This window comes from Molothrus aeneus, chromosome Z (genome assembly GCF_037042795.1).
Source record: "Molothrus aeneus isolate 106 chromosome Z, BPBGC_Maene_1.0, whole genome shotgun sequence".
In the NCBI taxonomy this organism is placed as follows: Eukaryota; Metazoa; Chordata; class Aves; order Passeriformes; family Icteridae; genus Molothrus; species Molothrus aeneus.
Window position 1 is genome coordinate 4,056,493 of NC_089680.1, and position 24,306 is coordinate 4,080,798.

General features: G+C 39.4%; 1 protein-coding gene across 2 annotated transcripts in view; it reads right to left on the reverse strand.

The window, feature by feature from the left end:
- PIK3C3 (phosphatidylinositol 3-kinase catalytic subunit type 3) overlaps positions 1-17,363 on the reverse strand; it is a 71,504-nt gene extending 54,141 nt beyond the window's left edge. For both annotated transcript variants that reach the window (XR_010785312.1, XM_066569360.1), the window contains exons 1-6: positions 17,264-17,363; positions 15,026-15,214; positions 14,371-14,514; positions 11,984-12,113; positions 7,935-8,021; positions 5,820-5,915 (exon numbers count right to left, since the gene is read on the reverse strand). Coding sequence is in view for 1 of the 2 variants with exons in the window: in XM_066569360.1 (XP_066425457.1) it covers positions 5,820-5,915; positions 7,935-8,021; positions 11,984-12,113; positions 14,371-14,514; positions 15,026-15,214; positions 17,264-17,331 (714 nt within the window). In the remaining variant the exon portion in view is untranslated. The remainder of the gene's footprint in view (positions 1-5,819; positions 5,916-7,934; positions 8,022-11,983; positions 12,114-14,370; positions 14,515-15,025; positions 15,215-17,263) is intronic.
- Between the last annotated feature and the right edge of the window lie 6,943 nt (positions 17,364-24,306).

The following is a 24,306-nucleotide window of genomic DNA, read 5'->3' on the forward strand; positions in this document are numbered from 1 at the left end:
TCATATTAATGCATTGTGAACTCTACCACAGTAGAAGAATGATTCAACTGCTGACAGTTTTAAGGGGAAAAATAAAATAATAAACAGATTATTTTTCTTCTCTGTCTTTTTCCCAGATGACAAACGATTTGGCAAGACAGATGAAGTTCACCAGAGGAGACACAGCTTGACAGCTCACTACTGTGATGCCACACAGGTGAGTGGAGAAATTTGCCACCATTGTCCTCTGGAAGCATGAAGAGAAACAAAACCAGGCTCTGTATTTACACCAAACCCACACAGTTTTCTAGAAAAAACCACCACATTGCAGAAAATATCTCCTTAAAGTTCAACACTTTAAAAGTTCAACAGAAAGATGTATGCAACCTTATCTCTCAGAGATTCCATGTTCTTAGAGTCTAATGTATGCTGTCTAAATAAGGAAGGGAGAAGCTACAAGATTCCTGTTTGAACCAAACACAAAGAAAAAAATTAAAAGCCTGCCACCGCATTACAAAAGTAGCAACTCTGTCTTCTAGACACACAGCAATGTGGTTTTGTACTTCATAATACAAGGGTTTCTGGAGGGTAACTAACATTAATAAAAGCTATGAAAAGACATTTCATTTAAGATACACAATAAAACAGTCAAACTCAGAACAAAACAAACTCAGCATAACATGTGCTCTGCCATATTTCTACTGAGTCTGTTTTCATTTATTTTGCTGTAAATTTGAGATCAGAAAAAAATTTTTTGACATACCAACATTTCCCACAGTAACTAAGTTTTGAGGTAATCTGCTCAGGTTTCTTTCTGCTCCCATTCTCTTTTTTTCCCTACTTTTCCAATCACATATGCCCTCTGGGATAGCTTTACTTTTATACTTTTCAGAGGTAACTTTCAAAGGAGAGGTTGTTTCAAGGGAGAGAATCATTTGTCAGTAACAAGATATATGAGTTTAAAATTGCCATTAACCACCCAGGAGAAACATTTTTTTTTCCTACTACATAAATTTTGTGGTGCTGGCTACGGTAAAATATCTCTTATTATTAAAATGTTTCCTTAGAAAGACATTTTTAATTGCATTTACTAGTGTCCTATGCCTTTCTGAAGTAACACTTTTGACAAAAGTCAAAGCAAAAGCAGTAAGAATACACATATCCTTCCTAGTTAAGGGAAATAAACACACAGTCTGCCTGCGGCTGATGATGGTCCCAGGTTGCTTTTCTCATTAGTCTTTGGAAAAAAAAAAAAAAGCACGCACACAAACACTAAAGAGGCAAAGATGACATTTGCTTAGAGTATCTCTGCTCTAAAAGCATATTGCCTAAATAATGAACTTAGCCCTGACCTCGCTGCACAGAAATAGCAGCATCAAAGTATTTCCATAATAACAAAATATGCTGCATCACTAACAGTAGACTGAACTGGGCTGGAGTCACAGTGACAGATCAGCATTCACATTGAACTAAGCCTCTGCCATCTCACCAGGCAGAATGCTCAGATCATGTCATAAAGTCAAATTATATAAAAAACAATGAAATTGTTGCAGGTTGGTGGAATCCTTCTCATAAACACATCTGATGACAGACTGACTTCTATATACCTATAAGATATTTCTTATCTTCCAATTCTAAACTCTAAGGCTGCAATCTTACTTTGCCTTTATAGAAACACAAGATTCCTATCTCCCAGTGACAACTCTCCACTCTGTTTAGAACCTTCACACAAAAACCCTGTATGAAAAACTTGACACTGGAGGGGACTCAGTAGCAACAAGCTACTAACTTGCTACTAACAAGCATTCAAACTCTTCAGAGTATCCAGGTCCCATGAGGATTCTCTAGGGATAAGCAGTAGGAACACCCATTGCTGTATTTTTTCCTCAGTGAAAAAATGATAAAATCACATACATTAACTGAAAAAGGAAAGGTTTCAGCCTGGTCAAGTGGAGCACTTACCCCACAGTTAGAAGTCTCTGGCAGACATTAAAAATTCAAAACTCCTCAGGATGAGAATGACAAAAGCACTATTGTCTAAATTTTGCTTACTTACAAAACAACAACAAAAAAGCCTTCCAGTGTGTCATGTCAAAATGTTTATAAATGTAGTTATGGAGTTTTTTCCCCCAAGACTAATGTTAAAAGAATGATTTGTACACTCATTGCTGGCAACCCCTTTTGGAATCTTTGAAAAGAATCATGATAATGACTGTTTATTTAAAACTCTTTGAATGTAGTCAGATCATGCTGTAGAGTGAAGCTGACAAGTTCTAGCTATTCAGTTCAACCACCAGAAAAACCATTCCCAGTGTTTCACTGCATGACAGAACAAAGCTTTAAGCCCAACCAAAACTTGCCATGAAATCAAGTTTTTCCAAGCATTCATGGGACAAGTAACAGTGTTAGGAGCAAGCATTCTGAAACAGACTGCTTAACGAAATACTCAAGAAGGCAGAATGACAATAGCTGTCCTGTGGAGGATGTGAGCTGTTTAACTAGCCTTCTGTAATTCTCCATTATACCTTGAGAGCAACACATGCAGTACCACAACCCTGACCATAGTTACTAAACCAAACCAGTGTCTAAATTAGCACTTGAATTTGGCCAAGTGCATACTTTTGAAGTGTCTTTCCTGATCATGCCCATATAGAGAGCTTTAGTCCACGTCATGGAAATCTCAGAAATCCCTGACATCCTCTAACTGGGGATGTGATGAAAGACAGACCAGAGCACAAGAACACGGTGCAGACACTGGGACTTCAGCAGCCTCTTCCCTCAGTGAATCTGCTCCTCTTGGCTGCAACACTTCAGCAGCAAAGGCAGAACCTGAGGCGACCTGCTACTTTGCCAGCATGAAACAAAAGCAACATCAATACTAAACAGCACTAAGTTGCTTTAAACTGCTGTGTAACAGAGCTCTGCAGATATTTCACTACAGTAAGGTCAGTGTGGGTGACTTTATACAAATATTAGAGTTCATTTAAGACAGTCCACAACATTTGCAGAAATTTTCCAAACCAGCAACACTCCTCTGTACTTACCTGAAAATCAGTTTCAGAGCACAAATAAATAAGGAGGTTCTATTTAACTTATTTTTTAACCAAAACACCATTTAAAGTAACACCAATGCGAACCAACCTCTCCCCCCCACAAAGAAAAAAAAGCAGAGAAGCACTGGTGTAGACAGTACTTCTTCCTTTAAATCTATCAAAGGTCTCTGATAATCGAATTTATTTATCTTTCTTAATGAACTGGATGCAGCAGTGCAATCATTTACCCAAAGACATGTTTCACTTGAAACCTGCACAAAAATACATCAGTGATAAATGCTGGTGTTATTTGTACTTGGTAAGTCACTCAGAATTTCTGCCTAAATGGAGAATCAAAAGTGATGCTGTCATTACTAGCAGGCCCTATCCCTCACGTCTTGATCACTGTATTTAAATGAAGTTAACACAGAACATGGAAGGAGACACTGCCACCTCACGTCATTGTAATTGAATGTTGAGTCAAAGAACCCCAAATCCTATCAGTCGCTGTTTAACAGGCTAGTTCTTCCTAAACACTTGAAAACAAATATATCAACAAAACTGTGACAAGTAATCTCCACTTTGACTATTGGTCACAAGCAGGTGACAACAGAACCTTCTTTCATTATGCTCGGTGCACTGGATTGGCGATGGCCAATACACAGACTGCAGACTGTAATTGGAAGCATGACAAAACTGAGAAAACGGGCACTAATTCATGTACCATTTCCCATTGCTGTCAGAAAAGGGTCAAGAGGTTGTTGGAAAGCTACTTTGTAACAACAAATCCTTCAAACTGCAGTTAGTTACAGCTCTAACAGGTACTATTACACATTCAATTACTTTATTTCTGCAAGAGCAGCCAATTCATAGTTATTCTGCTCCATGCACTTTTAATATGCTTCAGAAATATCTCTTAAAAGAAAGATGCATGCTTGGAGTCTGAATCTTCTTTCCTGTATCGTGCACATCTATAAAACCACAATGATGGAAAAAAAAGAAGTCATGTGTGTAAATCGGGAATAATTAATCTATAATGGCAGGTTGCTGGAGGTAACAGAGAGAAGTCATTTTTAGGAATGCCATGTTCATTTATAAAAAGAAAAGAGCTAAGAGGACACAGAGCCACATATGTTTGCACCTGAAAGGTACAGCATGTTCTCATGAAAGAGTTAGCTGTTAGTTAAAAGTTTCAATATTTTCATCATATTCTGTTATGAAGTTTCAATATTGTCATCATATTCTGTTATGATCATATTCTGTTATGTTATATATTCTTGCTCTCCAGACAAGTATTTCCTTTATTTCCACAGAAGAAAATAACATTATTTTGTTCTTGGGGAAATCTGATCGATTGTAGGTTTTGTTGTGATTTGTAACACAAGATAGTTTTGCAACAGCACAGTCCTCCATAATTGCTAGTTCTAGGATAAGTGTACAGATGTACTGCAAAACAGCTATTCTAAACGCAAAAAGATTTGAAACTTGTGGAGAGGTCTCACTGTCAACTCCAGTCCCCAAAAAAGAAATGCTAAGCAGCTAACCTTGACAGCTGCATAAGACCCACTTTCATCCATATTACCAAAATTCACCAAGAAACTAAAATAAAAGAAAAACAAAGGCACAAAAAGAAAAAAATCACCTGTCCTCCCCACAAAACCAACCAAAAACCTCCAACCAAACACTACCCTCAAAAAACACTCTGAAAGCCAAAAAACTCCTCGTCTTGCAATACATCAAATAGTTGAAGCAGATTCTGACCTGTTTTCTCTTTAATTTTTTTAATCCTGCTTTTTTGCTATTTATTGCTGTATTTTTCACTGCCTTCTTCAAAAGTTTTAAGTTAGATCACAGTTCTTTTGGGCCATGTCAACCAGTAATAGCCATATACACAGAAATACTCATAATCCATGTTGCATTATGTCAACATTTTGTGTAATGAATTAAGCTTTTTAAAATTCTCAGAATAAATGCTGCTTAAACTTAGTGCCTCTGGTCTCAAGAGCGCTCCAGTTTCTTTTCCTACCTTCTATCTATTTCCAATAAAGCTGCATGATTCAGTAACTTTCTGACTTCTTATGAATCTAAACACAATGAAATATCTAAGAAACAATTTTATTTGAAACCAGATTATAGATGCACTGCTTTTTCTATGTCCATAGGTCTTTCCACAGTACATAGAGTGGTAATACCTTCCAATACCACACTGGTGTCTGTTAAGCTCACTGTCAATCCTCCATCCCATTAAATTTTAATAGAAAAATACTGAAGGTGGTGCTTTGCAGATAGATCTGTTTCATAAACAGCAAGGAAAGATGAGAGACATTCCAATCTAGAAGTCTTTTACTTAATTATTCCACAGCATTTTCAGTATGAAAGACTAAACTTCTGTATTTGTTCATTTTACAGAAAATGTTCACCAGCAGAGCTCCTGTGCAAAGTTTTAATAACTCATCTTCTATAAAGTTAACACTCAATACAGGTACATATCCTCCGGATCTAAGTCATAATTTTACATACAGCTACTTGGAAAGTACTGCTGGGTGACTGAAAGCACTATAAATCAGAAAGTTTTTAATCACTCACACTTGTTAAATTCTGTAATCTTGAACTCTATTACACAAATGACTGACATCTGCAATCATGTTGCATCTATACTATCTGATTTGTATGTACATAAACAGTTGCCACTGACAGCTGTCTGCTGCTCTACTGCAGCAGAATATTTCATGTCAGCAGAAAAACCCATTCATTTTAGGTGCATATGCTGCTTTTTAAAGACAACCATAAAGCCTGCAGGGCACATACCTTTTCGTAGTAAACTATTCCATATTCTTTATCATCGCACTTGACGCAACGGAATTCAATCATCAGGTACATAAAATTGGAGCTTCGTTTTTCCCTCTGAGGAAAGAGCCACCACAGATGTGTATCATTTTTTGCAGGGCATCAATCTTCAGCATTCTCAGTACAGCAATTACCCTACTTCCTTTGTGCTGTAACTGATTAATTAGGTTATCAGCTGTTGCAGCAATTATTTAGTTAATCATTTTATAGAACTCCTTGAGACTGTATCACCTCCTTCCTGACATTCTTACCTCACATTCCCACTTTGTGATACATATTCACACTTAAAAGATGAAAACCTATTTTCATCAGCAGCTTCCAGCTGTGGGCTAAAGGTATAAAAAATGCAACGCAGAATAATCAGATGACCAGTGGGTAGTTGGTGTTTGTTTTTGTCTAAATCATTACCTATAATTATGCACATCGAAGTAAAAAACAGAAGATATAGAAAAAACAAATCATCTTTTTGAACCAACACCATAAAAGAGACTGAATAAACTCGGACTACAGGATTACATTTGCAGCTTATTCATCTTCAGAGGAAGATTTGCTCATGTATACATTTTTTAAATGCTCTACCTAGAAAAAGTGCCTAGAACTTTAAAATCTGGGTGAGAAATAAGCAAGAAGTTTAACAATGAGTAATGTAAATTCAGTTCATTTAATGCATTCATAATGGCTTGACTTTCCACCATAGATAAAGTGGCTGTCTGTTTAAAGCACAAGTCTAAAAATTTTATTTCACTGTATTTTTACTGTCAGTGGAGAAGAAAAATCTAAAGGGAAAAATGAGATAAAAAAGATGATAGGCTAATTTCTAAAAAACATCAAAATATTTATAGAGGCTTATAAAACCACAGATTTTAGTTAAAAAAAGAATCTGACTTCCAAACCTCCAGTTATCAATAAGACAACAAAGATCTCAGGGCACAGGAAAAAACAGAGTTCTTTCATGCAAGATGAGTATAAGAAATTAGACAGTTTGAGCTGATTTTGAGCAGTGAGGGTTAAAACCTCATTTAGGAATTAAACTACCAGATTATTTTATTTTTAAAAAATATTCAGTCAAAACTACAAATGCCTTTTCTCCACACCCAAAGTTAAAAAAATAAAGTTGAACAACTCTGAAGCCAAGGAACAGGTAAAATGTCTAAAAATCTCCCCATCACAACCTAAAACACTAGAGATAAGCTAATCATGCCTAACAGTGTTTGTTCCAAGCTGTTCCAAATTATTAATAAAGTCTATGCTCCATGATCAAGTTCACTTGAAGCTGAAAACAGCTAAGACAGCTGTGCACATGGTGGATGAAATGCTGGACATAAGCTGGCCATGTGCACTGGCTGCCCCAAAACCAGCTCTGAGCTGAGCTGCTCCTCAGCAGGGCGGGCTGCAGGTCAAGGGAGGGGTCTCTGCCCCTCTGTGCTGTGACAGCCCACCTGCAGAGCTGCACCCACCTCTGGGACCTCAACATGAAAAAGATGTGGCCCTGATGGAGGGAGTCCAGGAGGCCACTAAGATGCCCCAAGGGCTGGAGTACCTTTGGTTTTGAGACAGGCTGGGAGATCTGGGGTTTTCAGCCTGGAGAAGGGGAGGCTCCAGGGCCTAAAGGGGACCTCCAGGGAAGAGCTGGAGAGGGACTTCAGACAAGGGCATGGAGTGAGAGGACTTTACTGTGAGAGTGCTGAGGCCCTGGCACAGGTTGTCCAGAGAGATAATAGAAATCTCATCCCCAAAAACATTCAAGGTCATCCTAGACAGGTCCCAGAGTATCCTGATCCAATTGAAGATGTTCCTGCTCATTGCAGAGGGGTTGGACTAGATGGCCTTTAAAGATCCCTTCCAAACCAATCTATTCTGTGATTCTCATTATTGCTTAAGTAAAATCAACTTTAAGCTTCTGAAGAAGTACTTTTTCCCTCACCATTTGCACTGGCAGTTGAAGGAAATAAAACCAAGCAGTTAAGTCTCCTAAAGAAGTGAAGGTTCATATTAGCATGATAAAACCCCCCCTAAAGAAGTGAAGGTTCATATTAGCATGATAAAAATTCCAAACCTGACCCTATAGTGACTTACCTCATTGATCATTTCTATTTCTCTAAAGGTGAGTCTGTCCAGCCAATCCACTTTCACCATGTGACCTTGCCGATGAGACTTGGTGAGCTGCATGACAAAAACCACAATGATAACATTTAAATTGCTCAGAGCAAGAAAAAGAACAACAAAGTTCTAACCAAGATACTAATATGAAATCAGACAAAAAAAAATAAAGGAATTTAAAAAACTGTACTCACCTTGTATAGCAGACACATAGTGACATAGTACACACCTTGTCAACAGCCAAACCATACCATAAAAATAAGTCTACAATCTAAAATACCAATCCCAGCAAAGACCATAATAATTATCCGTGCACATCACCTTGGCATTTTTAACATAGCAAAAACAGGAACCTTTTTCTTAACTAAAGTCACATAAAAAAGACATCCCATTTTTGTATTACTATGTTTCATATATGAAAGCTCACCAAGCCAAACAAAAATAAAGTATTTCATAAACTATCTATACTGAATATTTCTGCCTGTGTCAGCCTTTCCTAAGCAGGAAAGGCTGTTTCCAGACTGAGATGATAACTGGGTCAACTGAAGATCTTACAGCAAGTCATAGACAGCTCGCTTTCTCCTTTAGTCATCTGATTAGTAGCTCAAGCTTTATTCCTATGCTTACAAACTACTGTAGCAATAGCAAGAAAGTTGTTTAAGGACTCATTAAGAGCATACGATTTGTAGTTTCAGATACACTAACAGTATTTTTAATGAAATTTTTTACGATAATTTTTTATCCAGCAGAGGACCACACAAATATGAAGATCACTTTTTTGGCTGCTAAGAAATGACATATTCTTCAAAAAAAAAATCAGTCATTATTGCAGAATGCAAGAGATGCAGAAGGACTAGAAGACATGAAGTTCCTTCATCTCTCGAAGAAATTGGTATCTGTCTAGAAAATGTCTAGCAAAGAGACCCCTCAAAATTATTCTTATTAGAGGAAAGGTTACAACCATTATTTCATTCACTTTGTTCTGTGGTCAGCCTGCCCACCCATGAGCAACTGAATGTGAACAGGCCATACAGTGACACTGTCACTTCTTGCCTAGCTATACAGAGACCTAGGACAGCAGGAATGAAGGTACAGGATGCAGGAGAACACAATAGCAGCATGGCTGCTTCCACACAGAACTGGAGATGGTATTAGTACAAAAAAAACAAAACAGAAGATTTAAGACTTGGCATACACTGGGAGATGTCCAGGTTGCACAGTCTGTCAGATATGTGCACTAGGCCTTCCATAGCTCAACACCAGAGGTACACTAAAAATAAAAGTCATTATGAAGACAGAGAATTGAAGAGTTTGCCCCAATTTTACTGTCTCATTATTCGCTCTCAAATCCTCACTAAACTGATGTCTTAACAGTACAGGCACAAGTATGTTGGGCTAAAGTTTGTGTAATCAAAGTCTTGGAGAAAAAAACTTGGTCACAAATTCTTAGTTCATTTTCTCATTCACTGCACTAGAGAATAAAAAAAATGAAAGTCATTTTGTGTGTTTCAGAAGAAAATTATTAATATTTTAAACCTTTAAACCTCCCTTATAGAGGAAAAAAGTTGTAATACAGCAATTAATTAGGTCTGCATACAAGACCTGGAAGATCTGTGAGCATACAGATACACATGAAAAACTGTTGTCTTGAATTAATATTTACAGTTTAAAATAAGAGAGAAGCTAGTATCCCCTTCAGGGAAAGAAGCATTCATCATTTGCTACTAAGTAAGATGCATCCCTTTAGATAGTATCTCAACATTACTATTACCTAATTTCATTCAGCCAGCAGAAGGTATGATGGAAATGAATGGATCAAAAAGAACTTAAGAATACTTTAAGTTTAAGTAGAATAAATTAACACACCACTCATGGGAGAAATCTCTTAATGTCACTCATGTTTGAGAATGCTAAAATACTCTTCCCATTAATATTCCTTAGTACACAAAAAATCTGCATTCACAACGCCTCCAGAATGCAAAGCCATGGTTTTTCCATCAGTAGCAGTTTTACTAGCAACATTCATGTGCTTTGTGAGAGCACAACCATATGGCACCTCAACATGAAAGGGGAGACTTGCCACAGTATCAATTATTTAAGGCAAGGTAAAACTCTTTGACCACCTACTCACTGGTTTTATACAAATTCCATGTAACAATAAGAAAAACGTCCAGACATAAACTCAGAAGCATGTAAAGAAAGGAGTTATCTTTCAGATGGAGAAAAGATTCTTCCCAAGCTCTTCTCCAAAGTTACCTCTTATCTGGAAGACTCTAGTTTGGGCTCTGGTACCGATACCAATCAATAGCACAACATTGGACAAGTCTGTTCAATAAACAGAAAAAAAAACGCAAACCAAGAACAACAAAGCCCATGCAAACTTGCCACGTATGTACCTAAGTGCTAGTCCTTTTAACTATATTTAAATATACCTTCACATAGAGTAGCATGAGAAGGCATTCAGAAACTGGTCCATAAGTCACAGAAGAACAGAAGCTGATTGTGCTTGAGCAATGGCTATTTCAGAGTGACACATCACAAGAACCTCCTCTGCTATGTAAGCAGCTGTGCAAATGAAACCTCCCATAGACACACTTCCCAGAAACCCTAAATTCCCTAGCATCTGATGGTAAAATGGTTTTATAAAAAGGACCACAACAAAATATCAGTGAAAACTCTCCTCTTTCAGAAATTAGCATCTCCCAAAACATCTTTCAGAAGAAAAGAATGGGGGCAGTGATGTTATTAGCTTTCTGTTAGCCATTAACTACAACTCTCGAATAGGATGTGAAAGAATTTCCTCCTATTCCTCAGAGGCCTTGGGCCATCATCTTCCAAGTGCCAAAACAGGCTAAAACAGAATGAGCTATTTTAAGACTGAAGTACTCTATTTGTGCTTTTTGAGCTAGAGAGAGTGAGTGGTAATGTCTGCATAACAGAACTAACATGAAAGGCATGGCCTACCCTCTCAAAGCCTTTCTCAGAAACCCACAGCATCTATCATGTAACCACATGATGAACTGGAAATAAAACTTGATATTTAGTGTCTTTTTACAAAGACTCCTTAGTTATTATATAATAAATTATTTTATTATAATATTAATAATAAAATTAATTAATTAATTAATTAATTATGCCCTCTAAGGGCATTTACTCTACTATGATCAAGAAATGGGGCACCACTGGCTTTAATGAGCTTTCCATTATAAATTCAGTGCAAACTACACTAATAAAACAGAGACCCTTAAAAGAAAGTCAATCACTGTCATAAATCTCTAATGAGAAAATGATTCTATCTTTCATTGGGAGTCCCACAAAGGTCTGCATAAAATCTGGGAGACAAAGATTAAGAAGAAAGCTCACTGAATAGGCAGACTGAGCAGTTTGGAAAGCTTGGGGTAAGCTCACCTGAATAATCAGAGATCATCTAGTAAAACAGCCCAGTAAACTAATACACTCAGACCAATTTCAGTAGTTTTGATGGCAAGAATATACTCTGCCCACAAAAGCTTGGAGGCAAAAATACTAATGTACATATTCATGAGCTTAAATGAATGGAACTTGGGTTAATTTCTGCAGTTCTACTCAAGTTCTTTCTAATGTACAGGTATGACACCACTTTGGAACACTATGCCACACAGCCTCAAAGATAACGGATGGTCTCTGAAAGAAACTCTCAACTGTCCTCACAAGTCACTGTTAGGAGAGGCTCTTATTAAACCTGATGGAATTTTGTCTTTAGGCATCTTCAAGGCATTTTCGTATTTTAATTCTTTACAAAGAATTTAGATCTTAAGTTGTTCCAACAAACTGCTACGTGTAATACAAGGTTTTTTAAAAAAACACTTCAGAAGCAATTAAATACGATCTGCTTTATTCCTTTGTATAAATCCTGTGAAACACCTAAATAACCAAAGCAAGAGAGCTATCACATGAGAAAACAGCACTGGAAGCTGTCTTCATTTCTCTCCAGTCAAGTGCATGCTTGTCACATACATTTTAAAGGTTACTTGCTCTTCCATTACCTTTGCCAGGCGGCTCATTTGATCTTCAGAGACTGTACTGCTGGTTCTCCCAGGAGTTTTGGTGGGCTCGGAGCCATCAGCTTCTACATTGGGCCAGACTTTCAAGTCATGCATTCCTTGTCGAAACATACTGCAGGGAAAAATACAGAATCACATCAGTAAACTCAAAATAATACAGCTGTCAGGAATCAAAGTTGAGCAGCAGCTGCAAGAAAATGAAGTTGCTTCCTTTGTCAAAACTACAAAATTGCATAATTGAACTCTACTGCACAAGTGTCTCGCACCTTGTGTTCTCTACAACCTCTATTTTACTGGCACATGGAGTTAGAAGAAAATTGTGAAGTCAGAGATAACTTATTGGGCAAGTAGAAGAAAAATGGGTAATTCCCAAAGCCAGTGAGGTGGTACAAACAAGAACTGAGAAGAAAGCTAGACCTTCATAGTTTTATTATTTGTAATGAAGCAGAAAGTATTCCTCTTGACTTGCAAATTGTAACAGTAACCCTAGGTCTGCCAGTATGAAAAAAATGAACTTAAAAGCTACTGAAGTTGCATTGAAAGGTCAACAGCCATAAAACAGCCTTCTGAGCTGCCAAATAATAATAAAAACATACCAAGAAAAAAATGTCAAAACTCTCCACACACCGCTTTCTCCACCAATCCTTGAAATTGAATTGATAATTGAAAGTGTGCAGTGACCAGAAATTTACAGGGTAACTGACCACATCTTTTCTCTGCAAAACTCTGCTTACCTTGCACATTTGTGCTGATCCACCCATAAAAGATGCCCCAAGAAATCAAGTGCATTCATTACCTTTGCCAATAAGAGCTCATCGCTTTACTCTAAAAACGTCAGGTAAATACAATTGACAGGAGTATTTTAAAAAGTGAACATTAAAAATGAGAAATAACAATTAGAAAAGACCATCTGACCTTGAATTTACACACCATCTCATGGAGCATTACTACAAGGGTTTTCTTTTAAAAACTACAAAATTCAAAATTTTTTTGTTGGTTTCTCTCCATCAACTTCATCTGAGTTCCACATGCTGGAAGTAAGACTTATAATTGAAATTTATTTTTATCTTTTTCCAGGTACTGTGCTTTAATGCTTTAACAGCTACCAGCAGTCTTTGGGGCACAGTCCAATTGATCAGGTTCAATGTTTTGCCTTAAGGCAATCTCATCCTTTTTTTTTTCAAGCAGCATCCTCAATGAGAGAGATACAACCTTTCTCTACAGTCACTTTCTGCATTCAAGCATCATTAGAGCAGCTTTCCTAATGATAATCTAAACTTTTCCTGCACTTTAGTCTAAGTGAAGTCTTACTTCTTATCCACTGGCTAGACAAAACAGGCTATTTCTTCCCATTTTCCAGCAGTATATACACACTAGAAAAATGTTTCTACATTCTTTCTTTTCAGCCTGACTAGGTATAATACTTCCTCCATCACACCTACTTGCTAGACATTCAATGATACAGACTCCCAGTAGTCAGAAATTTGACTGAAGTTGGTTAGAAAGAACAGAATATACCCCATCTGAGTGGAGAAGAAAAGGATAAGAAAAGAAAAGGGTACAGAAGTGTCTCTGATACACATACTTGTAAACCGTTTATGTAGTCAATGTTGTTCAAACATTTTACAAGAGCACCATGATGCTGAACTACACAAAATTTAAGATTCACTCTAAACTACAACTCTCTTTTCCTGGGCAGCTGCTCCCCATTCTGTATGTGATAACAATCAATTGCAAAAAAAGTACCTGTGCCTCTTAATCTTCCTGAGACCACAACCTGTTTTCTCAGTCTCCTTTGCACTTAGGTAAGATTCTTTTGAGGTACTGTTCACATCACAGATTATTACTGTAATCCTTCCCACCTTAGTATTACCATCCACCAATTTACTGAACACACCCTCTATTGGATCATAGCATATTAACTTTGAAAAGTGCTGATTTACTGAGTGACATTTTACCCCCTATAAATAACAGTGCATTCACAACCTAATTGCAAGCCAATTAAACTATTTTTTAAAGTAATCAGTACTGGCATCCATGCAGTACAAGGGCGTGGATACGAAATGATTTCAGCACTTGCCATCTTAAAATCCAAGCTAGTAGATAATCAAAAAAAAAAAAAAGAAAAAAAAAAAAAAGGTGTTATACAGAACACTTCTTTTATACAACACTGCAGCAAGTGTGAAATTACACTCGGGAATAATCAGGAGAAAATCACCTGTATGTATGTATGTATCTGATTTTTCAAACACAGAACTGTTAACCTAGTTTAGAAAATATTTAAAAACTTATCTCTCATAACCCATGCCACATTACTATTCACAGGTGAGCTTTAAATGTGCTTTAAATGAGAAGAAAAAGCAGTATACCCATATTTTCCAAAGAGTGAGACCGTTGTTCCTCCCACAGGAACAGCTTTACCAGGTCCATACACATCCCAGATGGTCAGAGCCACCTGAGCATTTCGAGGCAAGTCTGGATACTTCACAGGCAGTTTCAGCCATTCATTCCAGCTGCAGAGAAACACCACTTATTAGTCATAAAGCTTTACAATTCAAGTTACTCTCTATAAGTTTAAATAATAAGTAAAAGCTTTACAATTCAAGTTACTCTCTATTAGTTTAAATAAAAATTTCTTAGGGCAAATGGACTATTTTCCTGTGGGCTTTAACTATTCAAACACCATGACTAAAGGCTACACACCAAAAGAAAAATATTCTGGCTTGATAACTGAGTAGCAAGGATCAGGCTGTCAGTGAACAGCATGAATATATATCACTCCTGGCCCCAGAAGTCACCTGAAGTAGCAGGCCATGCCCAAGAACACAAATAGCCATTTTATCACTTACCCTTTACACAAAAAGGTGGTTTTTGTGCTGGCTGGATAACACTAACTATACAGACACTTGAAGAAGGATAAGCCATTATAGAGAAGACAACAGAAAACAAATCTTTCTGACAGAAAAAAAATACTTGGTGCCCCACTAATTATGAAGAACATGAAATAAAAGGCAAGCCACTTACTTCCATCTAGTGCTAAAAGCCTTGTAGGAAGTTCTAACTGGAAGAGCAAGCGGCTTCCCCTCGGCAAACACCTGACAAGTTACATACAAGTCAGAGCAAGTCTCTTGATACAGTCCTGAGAACTTCAGCATCGGATCTTCTAAGAGAGCTTTGTAGCTTTTCTGTTCTCTTTTTCCTTCCAGACTTCCTCTATAGGGGAGAGGGCAGGGGAGGAGGAAAAGAAGAAAACATAAGTAAGCCAGAATTTATTCTATCTGTAGTAGAAATCCTATTGTATTTCCATACCTTATACTTAGATTACCCAGAACTGAGGCTATTCTCACTTTGCACTACCGCTTCTAGTGAAATCCAAACACCAGAGAAGAACTCAGGATGTGAAATGCTCAGAAAACATGAACGCACTGCTGTACTGATTTAGGCAGGGGTGAGGGGAAAAGCAGGGAAGGCAAGAATTACTTGTTTGTCTTTTAAATGGAGGCAACTTTTTCTAGTACAACCTGTGGATTCTCAGACAGAGCTTAAGTAGGGCAACAATAAATGAGAAGACATAGGCTGCTATTATTAAAATAGACAAAACAAACATCAGATTACACATGCTCCAAATACTATTTGGAAAAATAAAACACAGAACAACTACTGTAAGTAAATTTTTAAGATCTATGAAATGTATGACTGGTTTTGGAAGTCAATCATCTCTCAAATCCACAACAAAATAAAATTCGCTTAAGCAGACTGATCAAATAAAATTTGGTCAAAACCCTGCAGCACTTTGCACAATGTTACTATTAAGAGAAATTGATGGAATTTCTCAGGCTTCAGCTATACCACGATGAAAACAGACATGCACATTAGATATCTGTCTGTGGATGCACAATTAAAACAAAAACAAAAACAAACAAACAAACAAAATAATAATTGAGGTGATGGGAACACACGTAAGATCAATCCTCCACCAAACAAAAATCTATTTGTTTCCACAAAACCATTTCAGAGTAAATTAACAAGTTACTTGCACAGAACTGACACTGCACATTCTAAGGATGTCATACACTTCTATGTGTTAAAGCAAAAAAAAACCTGCTAGTTTTAATTTTGTTTGGTGGAATGAACTATCAAAGAGATCACATGAATCTGACTCCTGATGGCACAGAACAGTGTGGGCTGGCAGGGAACTTAAAAATCATCCAGTTTCAACCCTTGTCATGAGCAGGGCCACCTTCCACTACCATCACTTTTTCAGAAATTAAACAACCCTTAACAAGCTTCTCCAAGTTAGTTTGCCACAAAAGTGCAAGATACTTTAATAATGCACCACCACTGGGCGCACTACATTTAAGAGTCAGCCAGATCCCTCCTACTTCTCAAACTTCTCACTGCTGTGATGAAGTAAAGTAACTTAAAAAAACAAACGAAAAATTACAACACTGTAGGGTAGATCCAGCTTCAACAAAAGTGCTTCCACACGCTCAGGTAGGAAAAGATTTACACGCTGCAGCACCTGGATCTTGCTACAGTAAAACACCCCAGTAAGACCACCTTGTTTTCAGAGGAGCATGGAAACAAGCAGCAAGAGTGTCATCAGTTTATCTCCTTCCCTTAACACTCAGGAGCGAGCTGTGAGACAGCGGTGGCCCTCCAATTCCTGGAGGGAACTTACAGGAAAGAATAGGCAAGACTATTTACAGAAACATGTAGTGACAGGGCAGGGGGAGATGGCTTCAGACAGAGTAGATTTAGATTAATTAGGAAAGAATTCTTTACTGTGAGGGAGGTGATGCCCTGGCACAGGCTGCTTAGAGAAGCTGTGGCTGCCCCGTCCCTCGGAGCGTTAAAGGCCAGGCTGGACGGGGCTGGGACCAGCCTGGGATAATGGAACGTGTCCCTGCCTATGGCAGGGTGTGTAACAGGATGGGCTTTAAAGGTGTTTGTAACGCAAACCAATCTGTGATTTTCTGACAGGTGAAAGGCTCTGGGAGCCAGCACTGACAATCGCTGCCTTGGAGCACCTGAGGACACGGCACACCTGACACGCGTTCGCAGCACAGCTCCAGCCCAGCCCCTCGCCCGCCGCCTCCCCACGGGCCGGGACGCGGCACCGGAGATGAGCCAGCACCGCCTGTCCCCGGGCACCGCCGGGCTGCGGCACCAGCGCACCCCGCCGAGGGGCGGACGGCCCGCTACCCCCTCCCAGGGCGGCAGCGACCGCTCCCCTTTGAGCCCTTGACGCCGCTCACTCACATCTTCAGCTGCACGTTGATGTCCAGGTCGCAGCTGTACACATAATAAAGCCTCTCGGTCTCGCCCATGGCCGCCGCCGCTGCTGCTCCCTCCCCGCCCCCTCAGCGCCCGCGGGCAGCAGTGCCGGCCTCCCCGGCCGCGCTCCGAGCATGCGCCGCCGCCGCCATCTTGAGTAAGGGAGGAAGGAGCGGTGCCGGCCCTTGACCAAAATGGCCGCCGGCCCGCGGCCGCCCCTGCTCCCCCCCCCCCCCCCCCCCCGCCCGCAGCGCCTGGGTGCGCGGTGCGCGACATGGCGGCGGCAGCGCACAGCGGCGAGATGGCTGCGGCCTGGCTGCCTGCGGGATGGCGTCCTGTGCCGCCTGAGGGCGGAGAGGGATGGAGCCTCGCAAGAGCATCACAGAGTGTCCTGAGTTTGAAGGGACCCAGAAGGATCGTCGAGGCTAGCTCCTGGCCCTGCACAGAATGCCCCAACTACATGGTAGGAGCCATGTATCTGAGAGCATTGCCCAAATGCTTCTTAAACTCAAACAGGCTTGGTGTTGTGACCACATCCCTGGGCAGCCTGTTCCAGTGCCCAGCCACCCTCTGGGAGAAAAACTTTTTCCTGAAATCCAGCCTAAACCTCCCCTGACTCAGCCTCACGCCGTTCCTTCAGATCCTATTGCTGTGGCAAGAATTAAGAGTTCAGTACTGGCCCTTCCTCTTCCTCTCATGAGCATCTCGAAAACCACAGTAAGGTGTCCCCTCAGTCTCCTCCAGATCTAACAAACCAAGTGAGCTCCTAAGGCTTCACTTCCAGACCTTTCTCCATCTTCGTGGCCTCCTTTGGACCCTCATAGAATAGTTTGGCTTGGAGGGGAACTTAAAGCTTCTTTATTTCCAACCTCCTGCCATGGGCAGGGACACCTTCCTCTAGACCAGGGCTTGCCTCAGAGCTCCATCCCACTATGCCATTATTTATATATAGAAGTTCAGAGATAATAACTTTTCGAGCAAAGCTCTCCATTATGATTAATTAAGTAGTTTTCATACAAGTTTAATCTCAGCTCAAGGAAAGGGTCTTCACCAGGGCTGGGGTCACACAAGGGTTCTACATCTGGCACAGACAGCCAGAAACTACCTAAAAAGCTGCAGAAACTACAACTAAAATGTTATAAATTAATGCGTGATTTAAAAATATGATTAGTGTTTTGAGAATTAATACAGCTTGTGAGCACCTTTAAGTGACATGTACAGATCCTATGCATATAGTCATTATTATCCTACACTTATTGTCTATATGTAGGGAAAACAGCCAGCACTGACAAAAGTTTTTGTATTTTATGATACTCCACAACTGCTGAACTTCTCAGGACTGCTGAACAAAAGTGTAAAATGTGCTATTTTGCTCTAGCTCACTGTACTTAAAACACTCTTGGTCCTGTGGAAGCATCCAAACAGGCGTTCTCTCACAGCAAAGCTCAGACTAAAAAAAAAACAAACAAACAAAAAACAACAACAACAACAACCAACAAAAAAACCCAAAAAACCCACACATACATATATATATATATATATATATATATATATATATATATATATATATATATATATATATATATATATATATATATATAACTGTCACCTGGAAACAGTGTTTTCCATTTTCACGGCAGGACAGGGTTTACAGGTGGATGTAGAAGGATATCTCAGCTACTCCTCTTCTGCAAGTCAGCAGCTGTGAGGGAAGAGGCCAAGGCAGAGGAGGGATGCTTCTTTTAAGTGAAGGACTTTTCCACCTCAACACTTTTTTCCCCCATCAGGTACTATGACCAGAAAGTCTTTCCTTCCTTTTTCTCTAAAACAAATAGGAAACTAGAGAAGTCCACAACCCAGACCATAACCTGTATTACTAAAATGAAGTCATTGCTTTCCAGCACTACCATGCTGGCATGTATCATGAGTACAAAACATAATTTAACTATAATTAAATTAAAAAATTCCTCTGCTCAGTAAAGGTGATTTTTTAAATCCATCTTTGCTTTCTTAATTCTTCACTTTCTGTTCATATTTACAGTTTCAGCAGTCCTGGCAGCTGCCATTCATTTGTTGCCTGCCTCATAATTTTTGATGACTTCTGTTTGTTTGTTACTTTGGTTTCATCCCTGTTTTTTTTAACGTAAAATCTCTGTTTTCTGTAACAGGAATAAACAAACATATTTTTCTCCTTGGGTGTGAAGAAAAAGTAAAACATAAACTTGCAAAAATTAAAAGACAAATAAATCTCACTGTTTTAAAGCTAAGCAATGTATGTCTCTGTGCACAAGCAATAATAACATTCATATATGTGTACTTGGTATGATTTTTTTGTCAGGAAAAATAAGATTTTTTTAAATTAATGAAATTAGTGGTATTAGAGTTTAATAATCTCACTCTCTATTGCACCACTATAGGCATTTTCAGATAATTATTGAAGATTTGTTTAAAGAGAAAAAAAAAGGAAAAAGCTAAGGGAAAAAATTACAGAAGGCTTCTGAAAAAGGCATTAATTTTTTTTTTTTTTCAGATTCCAGTATGTCTAACTAGATAACTAAATTAGGTGAGGCAAAAGAACAGAAAAATGTTTAGGAGAGACATTTTTGACAATAAAATTGAAGAAAGATGCTATTTCAATCAGAAATGTCACTTTATACCACTTTCTGATATTAATAACCTTACATTTCTAGGTTCTCATAAACTGCCATGCAGGCAGATAGGAAGAGTATTTTTCACCTTGAAGGGTCCCCGAAGCACTTGGAAGAGGCAGTGATGAACATCCAGGGCCATTGCTTGTGCTCTGACACAGCTCTGGCTAGAGGTGATGGGCATCTGCACTGCCACACACCTGCAGCCAGTAAAGCTGAATGGGGCCTTTCCTGTGGAGCAGATACAGAGCTGGATAAGGACATTTTGCTGTGTTACTCTCTGCTGCCACTTCTGTGTGTCCTTCACTTGCCATTTGTGGCAACACCTGTGCTAAATGATAAAAGCAAGCACCATGGGCTGTTGCCCTGAGTCAAGTAGTTCATATGACTCACAGCTACCCTCTCTTGATCTGGCCCCTGCAGAGTGGTCTATCCATATCCCAACTGGTTGATCTCTTCTGACTTCTGAGCGTCAGTGACCCCTCCTGTGGCCAAAAGATATGATTACTTATGTGTGTGTTTTCCAGCTCTAAGTGCTGGATTTAGTATCAGACTGTGCTGGCTCAGGTTTCCCAGAGAAGTCTTGGTTGCCCTATCTCTGGAAATGTTCAATGCCAGGTTGGATGGCGCTTGAAGCAATATGGTGTAGTGGAAGGTGTCCCTGTCCATGGCAGAGGAGGACGTTGGAACTAGAGGATCCTTAAGATCCCCTCCAATCCAAACCATTCTGTGGTTCTATGATCCTGTGATATAAGGATTGCTTTACTGCCTGTGGGACGGTTTTGTGGTGTGACACCTAGGGCACATCATGAAAGTGCTTTGTGGTGGTGGTGTGTTTCTGGTTTTGGCCTCTTGAAGTACGGCAGGATTATTCCAAGTGTTGCATTTCAAATGAAGCACATCTTTTCACCTGTTGCTGATCTGCAGCACACCCATAAGCAAACTCTCCTGGCAACTCTGCTTGGGTTTCTTCCTTGAGGAGACTAATAAATATATGCCACAACAGAGCCCAGGAGTGAACTAGTATGCAACTACATAGATGTTGATAGCCGGAACACGTTCTAGAAGCAAACAAGTGTCAAAATTCATGATGCTCCAAGTGCATTGTGAAGCAAATTCTGACCTTCATTGTGCCAACAGAAAAAGGAGCATCTGTCCTGTCGCCCTGTTTTTTTTAAGTTCTTCTAAACCTTCTGATGTTTACATTCTGTAACAAACTTCCTCACACACTTTCTTTTAAATGCTTATTGTTTTTCATTCTTTTCTGGAGGAGGAAAAATTTGAGGGACTGTTGGTTTGTTCAGTGTCATTGGAGAGGTGTCACTGTCATCCTCCAATCCACTGTCACTTTTGGAAATCTGTTAATGTTGGAGTCAGAATTAAACTTTCTCTCTTTTTACCTTGAAGATTCCAGTGTCCGCGTCGTTTTATTTCGTGTCCTAGAGTGACATGTCCCTTCTAGCTTGGGGTGAAGCTGAGAATGACATGAGGGACTGTTAGGAGTTACTGGTGGCCAGTCCCTCATGCTTATGGCCCACAACCTCATTTCAGGGAGTTGTGTGCCCAAGCAATGCCACAGAAATCAATCTCCTGCTCTATCACAGCCCTGCCTGACCCAGCCATGGGTTTCACTGAGCCAGTTCCCACTCTTAGACTAAGGTCCCCACAGAGATGCCTGATGACCTGGTCTGGACCTGCTCTGGCAGCACTGCAAGTCTTCCTTTCTTTCTGGTGGATGTAGTGGGAAAGCCCCTGGCTTTCCAGAAACATATGCTTTGCTCTAACATATACCTGAGTGTTTGGTCTTGAAACACCAATTTAACTCAGCATATGTAAGTTTTTAAAATTTCTTTGGAAAAAAGTAAACCAAGAGGAGACTATTTTTTTTCTCATGAAAACTGTAAGTAACTGGCTAGATGTAACTAGATTTAGTTACTTGCTGATATTATGCCATTCTTGTCATTGGAAAAAATATAGCAAGCATGGGATTGACACTCTTCATTGCTCTGCTCATGCATTAGAATCTCCCCTACCCCTGTTCTGTTTTTCAGTCTGATAGTTTGTCAGCTCCCAGAAGTCTGATGAGGTGAAGCATTGAGAAAATAGTGGGAGAAATAGAGAGGTCTGCTGCTGACACAATTCTCTTTGGAGGGAATGGAGCTATTTTTCTTGTTTTGAAGCAGAAGTGTCACTTGCAGTTCACATTCGACTGATAGCCACAGAGAAATACGTAACCTTTCCATCCCACCAAGAAATATATCCCATCTTCCAGAGGACAACACTGATTCCTCACACACCATCTATTTTCTGCTGGTGGGACTACCACAATACGGAAGAGGACTGATCAGATATCCAGCCATGCCCCACATTGCTTGTAAAGATTTTCAGCAAAGTTGTTGGAAGTAGCTATGTTGTCAGACTTGTTTTATCTTTCCTGAATGTGGACATCTGTCTGCTAAAAACTGGACTCAGACATGTAGGAACTATACATAACCCAACCCTTAGTGCATCTGTCAGACGATAATCACTTTCGCTCACTAATGAACTGGAACAAAACTGACTTGGCAACTGCCTTTTTCCCTCTAGGAATATCCTGAGAAAGACTTTACATGCTGGGTGTACAGCAGAGAGAGTTTCTGCTATTCAAATACCACAGCGGTGATCAGGTTTTCAGAACCACAGTGGAGGGGTGGTTAGCACATTGTATTTTCTTTAAAAATGGATAAGAATGGAGTTATAGAAAAGAGCACACCTTGCCTTCCATTGATTTGTGGAGTTTTACCTAGTAAGTTTCACTTTCCACCTGATTTTATATGTTTCTATTATTCCATGGCTGAGTAGTACTGTCTAGTATATGCCCAGCCTGTTCTCATTAAGTGACCCTATGAGTGAACAAACTCTCTTGTTTCCCCAACCTTCTGTCCAAAATCCTTCCATGTGCTCAAATGAACCTAGGACTGGCCAGCATCTATTACCTCTTCACCCACTCAGTCTCATTCTTTCCTGTTTCCAGCAGCACCAGCTATTCAGTCTGTCTCAGCAAGCTCCACTTTACAAGCTCCACTAAGACTATGAGATGGGTGTGCTAATTCCTGGTAAGAAACAACATTTTAATTTTGACGCAGCCATAGGGGTCTGTTTTCTCTCAGCCCAATCCAGATCAGTGCATTTTAGGTAATTTTAGGAGCCAAATCCTCCCTATTCTTACCTTGCTCCTGAGACATTTGTCATATCAGTAAGTCAGCCCTGTCCTCAGTTGCCATTGATGGAATTAAAAAATCATAGAATCATTCAGGTTGAAAAAGATCTTTGAGATCATCAAGTCCAGCCATGAACCCAGCACTGCCAAACTTTCTCCTAACCTATGTCCCCATGTACCACATCTCCATGTCTTTTAAAATCTCACCACAAATTATGAAATGATGAAATGATGGAGAAGATGGGCACGTGAGTTACACTTACAATTTGAGTTCTCCAGGGAATAGGTAGACATAAACTAGAGTATTATTAAATTAATTTTTGATAATAATGAAAGATTTGTTCTAATCCATTAAAAAAGGTATGGATTTGCCTTTTTGTTGTCAGTACCCTCAGGTTTCATCATATCAGCGGAATGTGAAGCACTGGACTTCTTTAAACATTTAATTTCCATTGAAATGACAACAAAGCTCTGGACTTTCAGAATAAGCCTCTGAAATAACTCTCTTTGGAGGGAGTCCCTGAACTCATTCATCTCTATATAACTTGAACTCAATATATTAAGTTGCACTAGGGAAGAGTTTGGCCCATTAACTTTAGTTTTCTAATGCTGCTTAGTCAATAAGCCATTTAATTCCCAAAACAAGGAAGGGGAAGGAATAATAATAATGGGAAACATGAAATGTCAACACTGCCAATTCAGAAGGGGGAAAAAAAAAAGCTAAACCCAAACCAGAATACTGTGTCAGGTCATCAGTTAGAGAAAATCCGTGTAAGTTAAGTTCAGTGAAATCGAGTAAATTGTATTCAGTTACCTCAGATCAAGTCCTGTCATGTAGTTACATAATTTTGGGGTTTTCAGTTCTTTCTCCCCTGCCCCCATCATAAAATTTATTAAAAAAAAATCCCCAGTCTGCTAGATTTTGCAAGTTCAGTAGTCTGTTAACTGAGTAAGTAAAGATATAATGAAAGCAATAAGTGCTGAAACATCACACATGCAGTACATATCTCCAGCCAGTCCAATTTTATGCCTAAGAAGACTGGCAGAGTTCCTGCTGCGATTCAAATCTTATGTCAAATTTATAAACTTGTTTTCTCCATTCTCCTCTCCTATCCCCGTGCCCCATCAATCAGAGCTTATACCTGCACAAAACGCTGATCCATCATTAAGGGGGCAGGTTG